Genomic DNA, 14,703 nt, shown 5'->3' on the forward strand with positions numbered 1-14,703 from the left:
ACCTGCTTGCATTCAATTGAGGGTGAATAAAATTCAAACATATTTCAAAAGCAAACCTGGCAACAAATGCTGCAGCTCATTTGGCTATAAACAACTAGTAAATTCTGCACTTTGATTCTTCGAAATTGTACACTGGTCAATTATCCAATACCCAGCAATATTTCACTCGGAAAGGTCTTTCATATAGAAGATAAAAGTTAAGAAACTCAAAGAAGAGTTGTCAGATTGATTGTTCGAAACATGGATGGTTAGGATGCCAGAGAGGAATCACAAAAATATTTCTAGGTCTTGAAAAATAGCCCATAGGAAAGAAAGCCAGTCAGTCTGTAAACACGTCAATGAAACAAACTGCATAACTGTTCACCAAGACAATTCTCACTTTCAACTCTGAGAAATCCAAACTCGCAAGTTCATTTAAACTGCTCCTCGCACTGAAACATTCCTGTTCCCCTCAGGTCTGGGCAATCGTGAAAACATATACTTCTAGGAAACCAACTTGGAAGTAAATGCATTTTCTTACTCAACTCAGCAAAGAGATTGCCCAGCTGATATTCTGCACTATTCTTTCCATGCACTCACTCTGCAGAGCTCCGATTTTACAGTGGTCAACCAAACCCAAACTAATTACGTGCAACTGGCCATCTAGACAAGTGAATGATACAATGTTAGCCCATGGGATTCAATATATGGTAAACTGTCATGTCCAACCATTTTTTTTAAACAGCCTCTAGAGATATTTTTATTTCAAATGTCTTTTTGCACTGGCAGTCCAATAATGATACTAAATCCTAAGATTATGATTATGTTGAAATGTTCCTTCAAATGTGGCTTGATTTAATAGCCATGGCTAAGCGAACAAGATAATATGGTATACGGCCACGTTACAAAGACCAGGGAGATATTCGGTTCAATCACTGTCTCACGCGGAGTGAGCAGCGTTCAACTGATCTCAGGACGAAGGACAAGTACTTGGGCCCTAATAAGTCCTAAATTATAATATATTGCTGTATTAGGGAGAAATGTTTAAACAAAACCGGCAGCAAAATGGAGGCACTCCAGCCTGGTCAGTTTCCAGCTTATCTGACACAGATTTCTTTAGCAGCGAATGTTCAAATTTATGGCTAGATACCATCTTGGAAGGGTATTTGAAGTAATTGACCTGATGAAAGGTCATATTAGATCCGGACCTGAAACGTTAGCTCGGTCCTTCTCGCCACAGATGCAGCAGAGTATCTCCAGTATTTTTTTAATTTCAGACTTCCAGCATCTGCAGCATTTTGCTTTTGTATTGGTGTTAATTCACTGTCACTTCCCTTCCAGGAATGCCCACCTTGACGTGGTTCTGCCTTTCTCTCCGACAGGATTTCCATTTGTCTCTTCCACGTCATTCACTTTCATTGCTTTCTATTTCTCGTCTCGTGTTTGAACAGGTATCTATCAAAACTTGCTTTCGCAGCTGGCGGCTCCATTCTGATGAATGGTCACAGTTCTGAAATTTTAACTCAGTTTCTCCCTCCGAAGATCTGGCCAGATAAGTATTTCCAGCATACGTATTGTACTCAAGAGCTGATGTTTTCAATGAACAAACCAAAACAGATCAACTTGCAATCAGAACAAATTTTGACAATTGTCTTTAGCTCAAAAGCTTAAGAGTTTCAGTACCAGTTAGTTTAAAACACATTCAATTTGTGTACTGAAGGCAGGAACAAAATAATTCACACTAAGATTGATCGAGTGTCATATTTCACTGTAGAAGTTCACGCAGAAGTGTTAATTTAACATCTTTCACGTACAACATCAGCGTAACTGGTGCAAACGGTCTGAAAGCTGGCCATGTTTGGCCAGATTCAGGTGTAGCAGCATTGTACAAACATGAGTTTTGTATGATTTCATCCTTTTTTAAAAAAATAATGAAGTCCTTCCAAAATATAGGTCTGAATAAGGGTGAAATGTGGAAGTGATTTTTCAAGGCAATGTTCCAAGTTTAGACCATCTAAATTTACAATTAAATTGTAAATAATTTGCATATTCCAAGAATTTAGAACGGAAAAGCTGATGCCACTGTTCCCAACTCCCCTGTACAGTGCAGCCATAATAATTTATTCAAACCAGTTTCTGCTACCAATCAATTCTGGAAAGGAGCAGTTTACAACGGTCATTGTCAAGGTTTAAAAGATCAGCAAAATTCCTGCACTGCCATGGAGGTAATGGAAACAATCTGCTGACATGCTGCCTAGCATTGCTACAACCATGGTCATATATGTTTGGATGCAACAGAGTCAGTTAAAATAGAACATTTTACTCCAGCAGTGATTCTCTTAAATGTACAGAAAATCCTTTGCTGCAGTTATTCTTCCTTGCCCACCCCACTGCCCTCACCGACCTACAATGAATGGCACAAGGTGTCTCACTGAAACTGAACTCTTGGCCCTCAAATCTGTCAATGGGTTTGACCCACCCGATCTCTAGAACGTCCTACAGCCTTCAAACTTATCCCACGCCCCTCAGCACCAAATGTAGCTTTTTGTGTGATCCATCTTTATTTCATTCAACCATTCATATTGTGTGATCCATCTTTACTTCATTAAACCATTCATAAAAAGTTATCTCTTCCCTTCTGCCTGGGACTCCCTCCTGAAAGACACCCACCTCTCTCCAAACCTTAAAGACCTACTCAAAACCCAACTTTTAATCTACGATCCTCACCAGCCTATTACAGCTTGATATCTGTTCTCGTCTATTTTATATTTTTATTCTTTGCAACCTTGTGTTCCAGGTGCCTTCTGGACAGACGAATGAAATGCACTTGGATGAAATCTCCCGAGCCCCAAAATGGTGCTTTGTAAGAAAAGCATTAAATCATGTGCCCCCAAGGGCTCCAATGACCATTCAATCTGATGGACAACCAAATTCTTTCAAATGACTACAAGGCTTGAAAAAAAAACCATGTTGGCATCATAAAAGACACACCCAAACGGCCCATGATCAAATGCCGTTGGAGATAGACTAGCATACACTGAGGCACACTGAGGCATAACATAATTTGACTGCTTTAAATCAAGAACAGTAAACCTATAGGAATAGCTTTATTCCCATGCCATGGCCTCCAAAATCAACTTTATATTCAGTCACTTGGTATTACAGGACTTGACAATTGCTGAAAAGAGGCGCAGGTTCCCAAAACTTTTCATCTTGCACGCATCAGGACAAATGCAAGGGTGCTAGATTTCAGACAATCACCATAATTTATACTACAGAAGAAGGGTGCTGACTGACTGTGTGATTGGCCTCAAGACAACACAGTCCTCCAGGTGTCCATAACAGGCAAGAGAAAAGACTGTATTAAACCAGCCATACAAAACATCTACCACTAGACGCGATTCCACGATTGGACAGCACTTGCTGAATAATCCGGAGTGTGCTAATAGCTGTATAAACAACCATTTATAAAAAATAAAGTTAGAGTACCCAATTCATTTTTTCCAATTAAGGGGCAATTTAGCGTGGCAAATCCACCTACCCTGCACATCTTTGGGTTGTGGTGGCGAAACCCACACAAACACAGGGAGAATGTGCAAACTCCACGCGGACAGTGACCCAGAGTAGGATCGAACCTGCGATCTTGTTCGGTGAGGCAGCAGTGCTAACCACTGCACCGCCATGCTGCCCATAAACAACCATTTTAAGATAATTAGTTGAGTTTATAACATAGCACATTTACGTTTGCTAGAAACAACATACATTCATACATAGGCGACCCATTTTCCGCAAACAAAAGAATTATGTTCAAACCTTGTACCTTTTTTTGAATTACCCAGAAGCATGGGAAGCCTATAATCCCCCTTTGCTTTCTCCGTGGCAATACTTTGGCCAGAGTCAACTTAGAAGCACCATTGAAATGAAATGAAAATCGCTTATTCTCACAAGTAGACTTCAAATGAAGTTACTGTGAAAAGCCCCTAGTCGCCACATTCCGGCGCCTGTTCGGGGAGGCTGTTATGGGAATCGAACCGTACTGCTGGCCTGCCTCGGTCTGCTTTCAAAGCCAGCGATTTAGCCCTGTGCTAAACAGCCCCAGTGGATGTCACTTTGATCAGGAGAACTGTCTTTCTCCTGTAGTATAAATTTTTGCGATCATTTAAAATTTGGCCTTCTTGCATTTGTCCTGATGAGTGCAAGATGAAAAGCTTCAGCAACATGTCTCCTTTCTAGCTTTATATTTCTTTCAGTCATGTTTTTTTTTGGTACATTAAGAAAGGTACCCTTTCCAAACTGAGCACTGCTGAAGTGATCAGGATAGATTAAAAAAAAGAACTGCAAACAAGTAGACATTTTTTTTTTTTTTAAATGTGCTTTGCAGTCACATCATAGACTGGGTACACAGGGCAATTATCAGTCATGCCATTTTTGTTAATGAAAAAAATAGATTCAATATATTAACTGACAACATGAAGTAGGTAGAAAGACAGTTCTACTGATCAAAGTGACACCCATCACTTTACATTTCTAAAGTCCAATGGCATAATTATTTGTTAAGAACCATCGTTCTCGGATTGTGATGCAGTGGGTGGGACACAACATTTGTGGAGTGCTGTACCGGAGAAGAGAGTAGAGTTTGAGACGCATGTGTGCACACACACACACACGCACAATGATTTTTATATCCTTTACAGAATGTTGCACATACAAGCTTAACAAGATATGCTCCACATTTCTTATGATTTCACTATCCAAGATCTAGTCAAGCACTGAAGGCAATTCAACCTGCAGAACCAGACGACACTGAAGTTGCCCAAAGAATCATGTTAAACTGAGCCAATTATGAAACTGCTGCCTGGAAATATTCAATGTTGATATAAAATAGATTGGCTGTTTAACAGGCTCAAGTATGATTCTACTTAGAGATCAGCCAGCCAATATCCACCAGCTAGGTGAGATATCAGAGGGCTGACAGTACCCCTGATGCAGTACCGAAGCACAGGTTTGCACCTTTAGGGGAGGAAGAACACTGGACAACTGAGGTAGGGGGAAAACACAAAGAGAGAATTTGCCCGCATAATACTGACCATATGCTAAATGTCCTGAAGAATGCAAGACAAAAAAGCTTCAGAAGCGTGTCTCTCCCAGTTCTGTACTACCACGCGACTGACCATAAGGGACAATCACACAAGAACAAACACAGCACATATCTATGTGAATAGCTATGCAATAGAAGGAGAAAAAAGACACCAAAGTGAAATGGGCAAAACTTCCTTGGGCACCCAAGCTTAACTGCAGATTATTTTGCAGGAGTTACACACTGACGTTTATATTCCTTTTGAAGACTACTAACCAACCACCAGATATCAGGTTACAATACCAATGACTCATCCACTCATAAAAAAGAATTATAAACATCCTCTTTGCCATTAGGTGGCCAGCAATAACAGTGGCTATGTATTCTACACTTTATTAGTGGCAATAAATACAAGCTACTCCCCTCAAATACACTTACAATTACAAGGATATGCATACATAGGGCACAAGCCTCCATTTGCTGTGGTGCAGAGCTCACAATTGTAACCATTCACTGTGACTCTGGAATGCAGCCCAGAGTTCACAGGGGTTATCTATCTCTGGAAAATTATCTGTACTATGTCTTCATTCCCATATGGCGAGCTGCTGCTATCAGCTGGCACAACTGATATACACAGTTCACATGCAGTGAAATGCAGCACACATACCTGGACATGTATATTGAAGTATGGCCTTTTGATGCACATGGACATGAATTTTGAAAGCTTCCCTTTAAATTAGACAAGAGCAACAAAAGTAGCATATCTTCCACCACCCCGAAAAAAACAAACACGGACATTCTCCACGAACTTCAGCTTCCCCCTCCTGTCTGTCCTCCGCCTTAAAGCATAGCCAATAATTAACTTCCCCTTACTTTTGATTCTACTGTAGGCAGGTTATGTGGTTGGCCCTATTTCAGAAACAGAAACATTGAGAAATATTAGCCAAGGCATGGTGTTACAGTCTGCCTTGGAGACCAGCAGCATAGAATCGCTGTTATTCACAAAACAGAAACTCAACATCTTATCTAAAAATGCTGTCCCACAACAGCAGAGCACTCCCCCAATCAGTAAATTACACAAGTTCCCCTCTCCTCTACACCCCCCCCCCCACATCATAAAGATAATCCATGGCAACACACCACTAACAAGAATTCAAAACAGCCTTTTACCACCATCATTCACCCAGTTCCAGGTGCGTTATGCAAGTTTATTACTAATCAGTCCCATGGTCTGTAGCTGGTTTCAATAAACTGGACATTTCTAGATTTAATGTAATTTGAGCTTTAGATTACTTCTTACCTGATTGTTTAGTTTTATATAGTTACGCTATTTTAAACAATTTCTGGAACTTGCTTGGTATCTAATTTCAACAAAGTGTCCCACTGATCTGTGGAAGTTCTTCAATATTATGCCTGTGTTTCCTAGAGTTAAGAATAATTACAGGTGATCTCACTGAAAGATATAACATCCTTGTGGCTTGACAAGGTAGATGCCGGAAGGATTTTCCCCACGACTGGGGAGTCTAGAACTAACTGGGGGAGTGCTATGCTGGGACAGAATTTTTCGATAAGATGTTGGGTTTCTGTTTTGTGAATAACAGCCATCATAGTACAGAACTAGACATTACAGTCTCAGAATAAGCCACTTAGGACTGAGATAAGCAGAAATTTCTTCAGTCAAAGGGCTGTGAGCCGTTGGAAATTTATATAACAGAGCTGTGAATAGCAATCATTGAGTATATTCAGAGATCAACAGAGTTTCAGATACGAATGGGTTGAAGGGATATGGGGATCATGCAGGAAGATGTAGCTGAGATAGATCACCATTGTTTAATGGTGGAGCAGGCTCGAGGAGTTGAATGATTTAAAACTCTTATCTCTTGTGTTCCTATGTACTGGTACTATGTCACTCAAACGACCAAGTACTGGCACAATTTTCCATTGGCATAAATGGCAAAATCTCTACTGCAGCATATACACCAAACTGGCACAACTGAACTCAAAAGAGTCCTGGGACAATACTGCAATCAATTCACACCCACGTGAACACACAACACAAAGCTAGTCTTGACGATACATTTTTAAGGAATTTGAATAATCAACAAATTAAGTGGAGTGCCAACCAGTGGCTCTAAAGTAGCAGTTGCACTGAAGTAGCAGTAAATTGGTTGAAGACTCTAGATGAAATAGTTACTGAAAGAAGTTAATAACATCACAAGTTGCACCCTAATCAGACACGATGCTTTGATTTTTTCTTCTAATACATGTAAGCATGCAATTGAGAAAAGCTAACAGCAACGCTTGGCTGTCTTTTCAATGACAGCAGGCATCGACATCAATATGTAGCTTAACGAGGTCATGCGATCATAGACCAATTATTACCAATTCTTTTTATTTACCATATTCAATATCCGGTATTTATGTTGGCAAGGAGGGAGCCTGCTCCAACTAAAATCAACGGTACTCTGGTTTACCTGGCTTTGAATCAGCTCTAATGCTTGGGATACAATTTTATTCAGTGGAAATAATACAGTTGCTAACGCACAGACTGCTGGTTACACTTTGGGGAGATCTGTTAAAATCATGCCACATTTCTCTACAGGTACATCACTAGTAGTGCAAAAAAAACCAATCTCTCATTTGAATGCACAAAGAGTGAATAACCACAGCTGTTATCCAACAAACCGTCAGTCCATTAAATGACCAGAAAATATGAAATATTATACTCTTCGCATAATGTGGTCAAAGAAAACCCATTGACAACGATAACACTCCTAAATATGCAACATTCAGTTTTGATGCAGTTTCTAAGGTACAAAATATTATTCAATTCTGATTTTACACTCATGCTCGTCAACCAAAATGTCTTCTTGCTACAGGTCTAACTTCTTAATTCATATGTGAAAATCCACAGATTGTTTTTCGGGGCCACAACTAAATTAGGGACTATTACTACCTAGTAGCAACTCTATGAAACACCACCACATTTTACCTTGTAGCTTAGAGCACCAATATGAAGTGTACAGGTATATCCCCTGAGGCCTAAAGTTCAAAGTATTTGAAGTAGCTCATCCAGGAGAACAAAACAACCTTACTTGAAAACACAGTCTTGTGTAAATTAGTATTATAAAAATAATCTGATCTTCTACATATTGTCAACTTTCATTTAGTGGACAAAAGAATCAAGTATAAACAGTGATAAGGTAAGGAAGACTATTTAACTTATTTATTGGTATTACAAAGGTTTCTAGAATAATCAATGGTGATATCATGTCAAAAATCACCTGCTTGCATTTTTGCCATGCCATAATGTGAGCTACCCTCCACAATAAAAAGGAAATTTCTCCAAGACTAGTTTTACACAATATGCTAACAGAAATCTTACAGTGTTAAGTTCAAAATCAAAACTTATGGATAATTACTGTGGAGTTAGTATTTTTCTGCAGCAAATCTGTATGGAGAAAATAGACATCGATATTCAATTAGAGGCCTAGAGGAAGACTTCCAGATATACCAAAATCAATACTTTGTGACTCAAGTTCAGCTGAGTATAAAGGAATTAAAATAGCAGGGCTTGAATTAAATGACTGGGTTGTTAAATTTGTTGGAAACAGCATCTCATAGATGCGGTTAGGGCCGAATCAAACAATATTCCTAAACTTCTAACGGTCAGATTTGGTAACTGAATATTGGGCAATTAGCAGGACCCATTACTGCACATGTACAATAATTAGGCTGGGCAAATTTTAACTGAGACTATTTAATTATAAAATGTAATAATATGACCACAATAATCTAAAGAAAGCAATAAAATTTAATCTGTCGCTCTTCCTCAACTATATTATTACAAGTAATAAAATCATTTCTCGAAATCTGCAAAATAAATATTTGGGGTAATTGCGCATTTTTATTACAGATGATTTTTCCAGTAAATTAAGCTTACAAAAAAAAGGAGGTAACACATTAACTGATCACTCATATGCAATTCCACATCACAAAATGGAAAATTTTGCCATGGCTCTATGAAGGCGACCAACTGCTCAAACAGGACAACTGATGGCAGTCACAAAAGGTGGGTCATTAGGCAAGATTCACTGACATAATCCATTTCCTGGATGTCTCTTCAATCAACACACACACACAAAAGCTGTTAGTTCATTTCAGAATAGTTATCTCTGATCCCTTGTCTTTGCTGTGTCAATAGGGTGGCAGCAAAGAAGTGACTCAATTTGCTCCAGCCCCGATCCAATGGGAAAAGTAAAACACTGTACCCACTTCTGCATGCTATTTAGTGTACCATGCTGGAAAGTACATGATTGGGCTCAGCTGTAATGGCTCCCAGAGTTCATTAAACCCACCTACACTTACTGTTCAAGGTCATGTGAACTCCTGCTTAGTAAGGTAACAGAGGGTGCTGGTACCTGTGAAACTACATCCCAGCACAAGCTGCCACTTTTGAGAAAGGAGCGAGAATTAAAAGTTAGTAATCGCATACCATTTTCAATACCAGATGGCCAGCATATCCATAGAATACATCAAGGCAAAAGTCCATTCAAACAATAGGTTAATGAAAAATCATACCTGTCATCATCTCCATCGATTTGTATAGGTATTGAGAACACAGAATTTGAGAGGCTGTTCATTGGGCTAGACACTTGCAAATGCAGAGGATTACCAAGAATTTCTGGAATAAGAGGCTTCACAGAGGGCTTGCTCTCACTGGACTGAGATGTCTGAGGTATAAGCTGCTCCGAATTTCGCCTCTCCTCTAGATGTGTTTGGAAGAGGCTGGTCTGTGACACGTTTGAAGATAAGTTGACTGAACCTTGCATCAGACCGGTACTCCCAGTCATCAGTGCCTGGGTACCTAACTGTGATTGAACCATGGCTGCTAGAACACTTGGCATAGTAACAGAAGTGGCAGATGCACTAGGCACCACAGCAGACACGCCAGTTGGTACACTTGAAACACCAGTACTAGGCACATTTTGGATGCCAGCAGCCACATTGAGAGGTCCACTGGGTAACCCAGACACCTGACTAACCATTCCAGACTGGAGACCAGAAGCTTGGTGCTGTTGGACTAAATGTTGTTGAACACCTGATGACCCCAAATTTTGTTGCTGCAACATCAGGCCCTGTGCAGGACCTGGCTGAGCATTCTGTATCCCTTGTCCACCCTGATTGACTAAATCACAGCCCTGGGCTGATACTTGTGTTCCACTGGCAGAAGATTGCATCACCAATGACGGACCATGACTTGTTGCTTGACTCGCAGATATGCTAGTAGCTGCAGTATTCGGAATCACTGTACCCGGTGAAGGATGTTGAATAGCTCCTGGACCCTGCATGATGGGCAGATGTTGCATATATTCTGTGTGGCTGTTTGCAATAGTGCACTGAGATGGCAGTAAACGTGGAAGCTGGGGCTGAGAAAATTGAAATTGCTGAGGCTGGGGAGCAGGGATATTAGCAGTCTGTTGAGAATTGGTCTGGGAAATAGATGCACTGGGTGTGTGGATGGTCTTGCCATTAATCCCGGTCTGTAGGACACTCAGCTGCCCCAAGCTACTCTGCAGGTTTACCTGTGACTGGTGTTGCTGACCAGCCACCGCAGGCGTGGTGTATATTTGAGTGGAGGATGCAGCCTGAGAGGCTGGTTGTTGCCCCTTGGCGAAACTTTGTTGTTGGTTGATCACGTCGCTCTGGGCTATCTGCATGATAGTGGCACTGAGGGAGGTGTCAGCCAGGGACTCGGTGCCATGCACGGCGGGGAGGATGACCGAGCTGTTGGTGGCCCCCAGCCCGCTGTCCCTGTCGCCGCACTGCTGCTCCAGGGTGCTGCTGTTGTGCCGGATGCTGTCGGCGGAGCGGGCCAGGATGGTGCCGTCCGAGTCGCGGTCGTAAAACTCGGTGCAGGTCCAGCGGCCTCTGCGGAAGGGCTCGCCCGAGCCGTGGTCCAGCTTGATGACCCTGAAGCGGGAGGTGCAAGCCACGGCCGGCTGCATGGTGAGCGGGGTGCCGCTGCCCGAGGTAGAGGGAGGCGGCGTGGCTCCCGGAGGCTGCCCGCCGCTGGCGGGGGGGGCCGGGGTCACCGTCCCTCCGCATCCCCCAGGGGCAGGCGAGGCGGCGGCGGCGGCGGGAGGGGGCAGCCGCCCTCCGAAGGCCTGCCCCACCGCGTCCCGGTCGTGAGGTATGTTGGGCGAGGTGGCGCCAGGGGTGTCCGCCTCGCCCACGTTGTTGAGGGTCTCGTCCGAGGAGCTGCGGTCGCACACCTCGGCGCCGTGCTCGTAGTCGGTGGCCCGGGAGGAGACGTCGAAGATCTCCGAGGAGATGTCCTCGGTGCGGGACTCGTCCGGGTCGTCCAGGCTCTCCGTGTCCTCGGTGATGCTGCTGGCCGCCACCTGGGCCGTGGTCACGCTGGTGATCTGGAAGCCGCTCTTCTTTTTAACCGGCATTTTGAACACCCCACACACAATATGAGGAGATTTCTTTTTTTGTTGTTGTTTGTTTTGAGTTCACCTTCTCGGTCTTCCCTCCGCCGCAAATAAAAGTCTGCGATTCAGTTCACAAGTGTCTTCAAACACCAGCTACAATCCTTCTCCCCCCCTCCCCCGTTTTACAATTCACAGCAGTTCAGAGAGACCATCCTGGTTGCGGTGGAAATAAACATCCAAGAATCCCCCCCCCCCAAAAAAAAAGGGAGAGCGAGAGGAAAAAAAAATAAAAGTCAAATCTTTTAAGTTTGTAGATTGTTCTGTAAAGCTTCTCTCTCTCCCTCTCGGTGTGTCTCATGCACACCCCAGAGAATGATGATTTAAAACAGTCAGGAACAATGTCTGAAGCAAACCATCTCTGCTGCTCCTTTTCTTTTTGGAGGGGTTACAACCCAAGCATCGTTGGGTAGGGGAGATACCAAGAAGATTTCCGTTTCTCTTGCTCTCTCCCCCCCTCCTCTCGCACTTATCCTGGGCTTTACTTTTCCTCCTTCAGCAGGGGACGGTCGCACTTTAGCAACGTGTGGATGATGACTCCAAAAGCTCCCTCTCATTAGTCACCCGCGGCACACCATCCTCTTCTTCCAGTTTACCAAGCACTGCGGGCAGCTCACTCGGGTCCTCTTTTTCATTAAAGGGGGGAAGAGAGAGAGAAAAAAAAATCTCTCCCTCAAAAAAAAAACCTCAACTCCCAATTATGTCGTTCAGATTCTTTTCTTCTGACTCTTTGCTCACAGGTCGATGAAAAATGCAGACAGGGCGAGAGAGAGGGGGAGTGTGAGAGAGGGGGAGGAGAGAGGAGCTTGCTCTGGTCGAATAGAGAAAGCAAAGCTAAAGCCCCGGGGTTTTGAAAGGCAGTCAGTCCTCCCTCCCTCCCCGGAATAAGCAGTAGCCGCTCTTCGCCTTCCCCCCACCCCTTCCTCCTCTCTCTCTCCCCTCCTTCCTTCCTCTCTTCTCGTTCCTGTTTCCCCCACCAGACAGGCACCACACACAAATCAAATTCGAAGCAGCGAGGGAGGAGGCCGGCTCCCCCAGGTTAAAGCAGGGCCGGTGTCGCAGAGAGGATGGTCCCCTGAACTATTATCCCCCCCTCCCCCTCCCCTCCTGGCTGTACCTCCTAAGGGGAGGGGGAAGCCTCCCCCTCCTCACTGCCCGGGGAGGGGAAGGAGGGAGCAGGGAGGGTAGGCGGTGATGCGCGATCGCTAACCGGAGCCGCCGAGCGCTGCCATCCGCCGCCTTCCCGTCGGAGGGGCTGGGGGGAGAGGAGAGGGGGCTGCCTTTGGAGCCGGGGCCTTGGGCACAGCAAGAGGGACAGACACACACACAACAGAGGGCAGCGAGAGACAGGGGGTTGTTATTTCTCTTTTATTGCTCTATGTATTATTGGGTCGCGGTTCCCTCCCGCTCCGTCTCTCTCTCACTGTCTCTCACACACCGAGCCACAGCTTCCTTCCTTCTCTCTCTCCCTGCACTCAAACCAAGATGGCTGCCACGCTGTTGCGCGGTACCCTGGGAACGTGCTAACGTCACCACGCACATCCGTCATTCCCCAGGCCCCGCCCCTCAGCCACTGTGTCGACTTGACTCGGGCAAGGCGCAGATGTGGATACCTTCATCCGGTGGTGCAATGGGCTCGGCGTCGTGCATTCAATGTCAATGACCACCTCCCACATGTCCACGCCATCTTACCAGACGCCAGTGTGTGGGAATAGTAACCCGGGAGCTGGAGCAGGCCATTCTGCCCATCAAGGCTGTTCTGTTCGTAGAATCTCCACAGGTTTAGACTTATTGTCACGTGTACAGCGGTACAGTGAAAAGTATTGTTCTACGTACAGACCAGGCAGATCGCTCCATACGTGAAAAATCATGGGACATATGATAAATACACAAGTAAATACATAAACATAGACATTGGGTGATGGATACGGAATATAGTGCTTCAACTGTAGAGAAGTTGCGTAGAAAGGTCAGTTCAGTCTGTAAGAGGGCCAATTCAACAAAGAACAAAGAAATGTACAGCACAGGAACAGGCCCTTCGGCCCTCCAAGCCCGTGCCGACCATACTGCCCGACTAAACTACAATCTTCTACACTTCCTGGGTCCGTATCCTTCTATTCCCATCCTATTCATATATTTGTCAAGATGCCCCTTAAATGTCCCTATCGTCCCTGCTTCCACTACCTCCTCCGGTAGCGAGTTCCAGGCACCCACTACCCTCTGCGTAAAAAACTTGCCTCGTACATCTACTCTAAACCTTGCCCCTCTCACCTTAAACCTATGCCCCCTAGTAATTGACCCCTCTACCCTGGGGAAAAGCCTCTGACTATCCACTCTGTCTATGCCCCTCATAATTTTGTATACCTCTATCAGGTCGCCCCTCAACCTCCTTCGTTCCAGTGAGAACAAACCGAGTTTATTCAATCGCTCCTCATAGCTTATGCCCTCCATACCAGGCAACATTCTGGTAAATCTCTTCTGCACCCTCTCTAAAGCCTCCACATCCTTCTGGTAGTGTGGCGACCAGAATTGAACACTATACTCCAAGTGTGGCCTAACTAAGGTTCTATACAGCTGCAACATGACTTGCCAATTCTTATACTCAATGCCCCGGCCAATGAAGGCAAGCATGCCGTATGCCTTCTTGACTACCTTCTCCACCTGTGTTGCCCCTTTCAATGACCTGTGGACCTGTACTCCTAGATCTCTTTGACTTTCAATACTCTTGAGGGTTCTACCATTCACTGTATATTCCCTACCTGCATTAGCCCTTCCAAAATGCATTACCTCACATTTGTCCGGATTAAACTCCATCTGCCATCTCTCCGCCCAAGTCTCCAGACAATCTAAATCCTGCTGTATCCTCAGACAGTCCTCATCGCTATCCGCAATTCCACCAACCTTTGTGTCGTCTGCAAACTTACTAATCAGACCAGTTACATTTTCCTCCAAATCATTTATATATACTACAAACAGCAAAGGTCCCAACACTGATCCCTGTGGAACACCACTGGTCACAGCCCTCCAATTAGAAAAGCATCCCTCCAGTGCTACCCTCTGCCTTCTATGGCCTAGCCAGTTCTGTATCCACCTTGCCAGTTCACCCCTGATCCCGTGTGACTTCACCTTTTGTACTAGTCTACCATGAGGGAC

The 14,703-nt window shown here is 44.2% G+C and overlaps 1 protein-coding gene across 2 annotated transcripts in view; it reads right to left on the bottom strand.

Annotated features, from left to right (window-relative positions):
• tsc22d2 (TSC22 domain family 2) overlaps window positions 1-13,051 on the bottom strand; it is a 93,691-nt gene extending 80,640 nt beyond the window's left edge. The window contains exon 1 of one of the 2 annotated variants that reach the window (XM_072473857.1): window positions 9,638-13,051. In XM_072473857.1, the coding sequence (XP_072329958.1) occupies window positions 9,638-11,514 (1,877 nt within the window). In that variant the 5' untranslated portion in view covers window positions 11,515-13,051. The remainder of the gene's footprint in view (window positions 1-9,637) is intronic. The other variant, XM_072473858.1, reaches the window with a different exon arrangement.
• Window positions 13,052-14,703: the final 1,652 nt, after the last annotated feature.

This window comes from Scyliorhinus torazame, chromosome 14 (assembly GCF_047496885.1).
Source record: "Scyliorhinus torazame isolate Kashiwa2021f chromosome 14, sScyTor2.1, whole genome shotgun sequence".
In the NCBI taxonomy this organism is placed as follows: domain Eukaryota; kingdom Metazoa; phylum Chordata; class Chondrichthyes; order Carcharhiniformes; family Scyliorhinidae; genus Scyliorhinus; species Scyliorhinus torazame.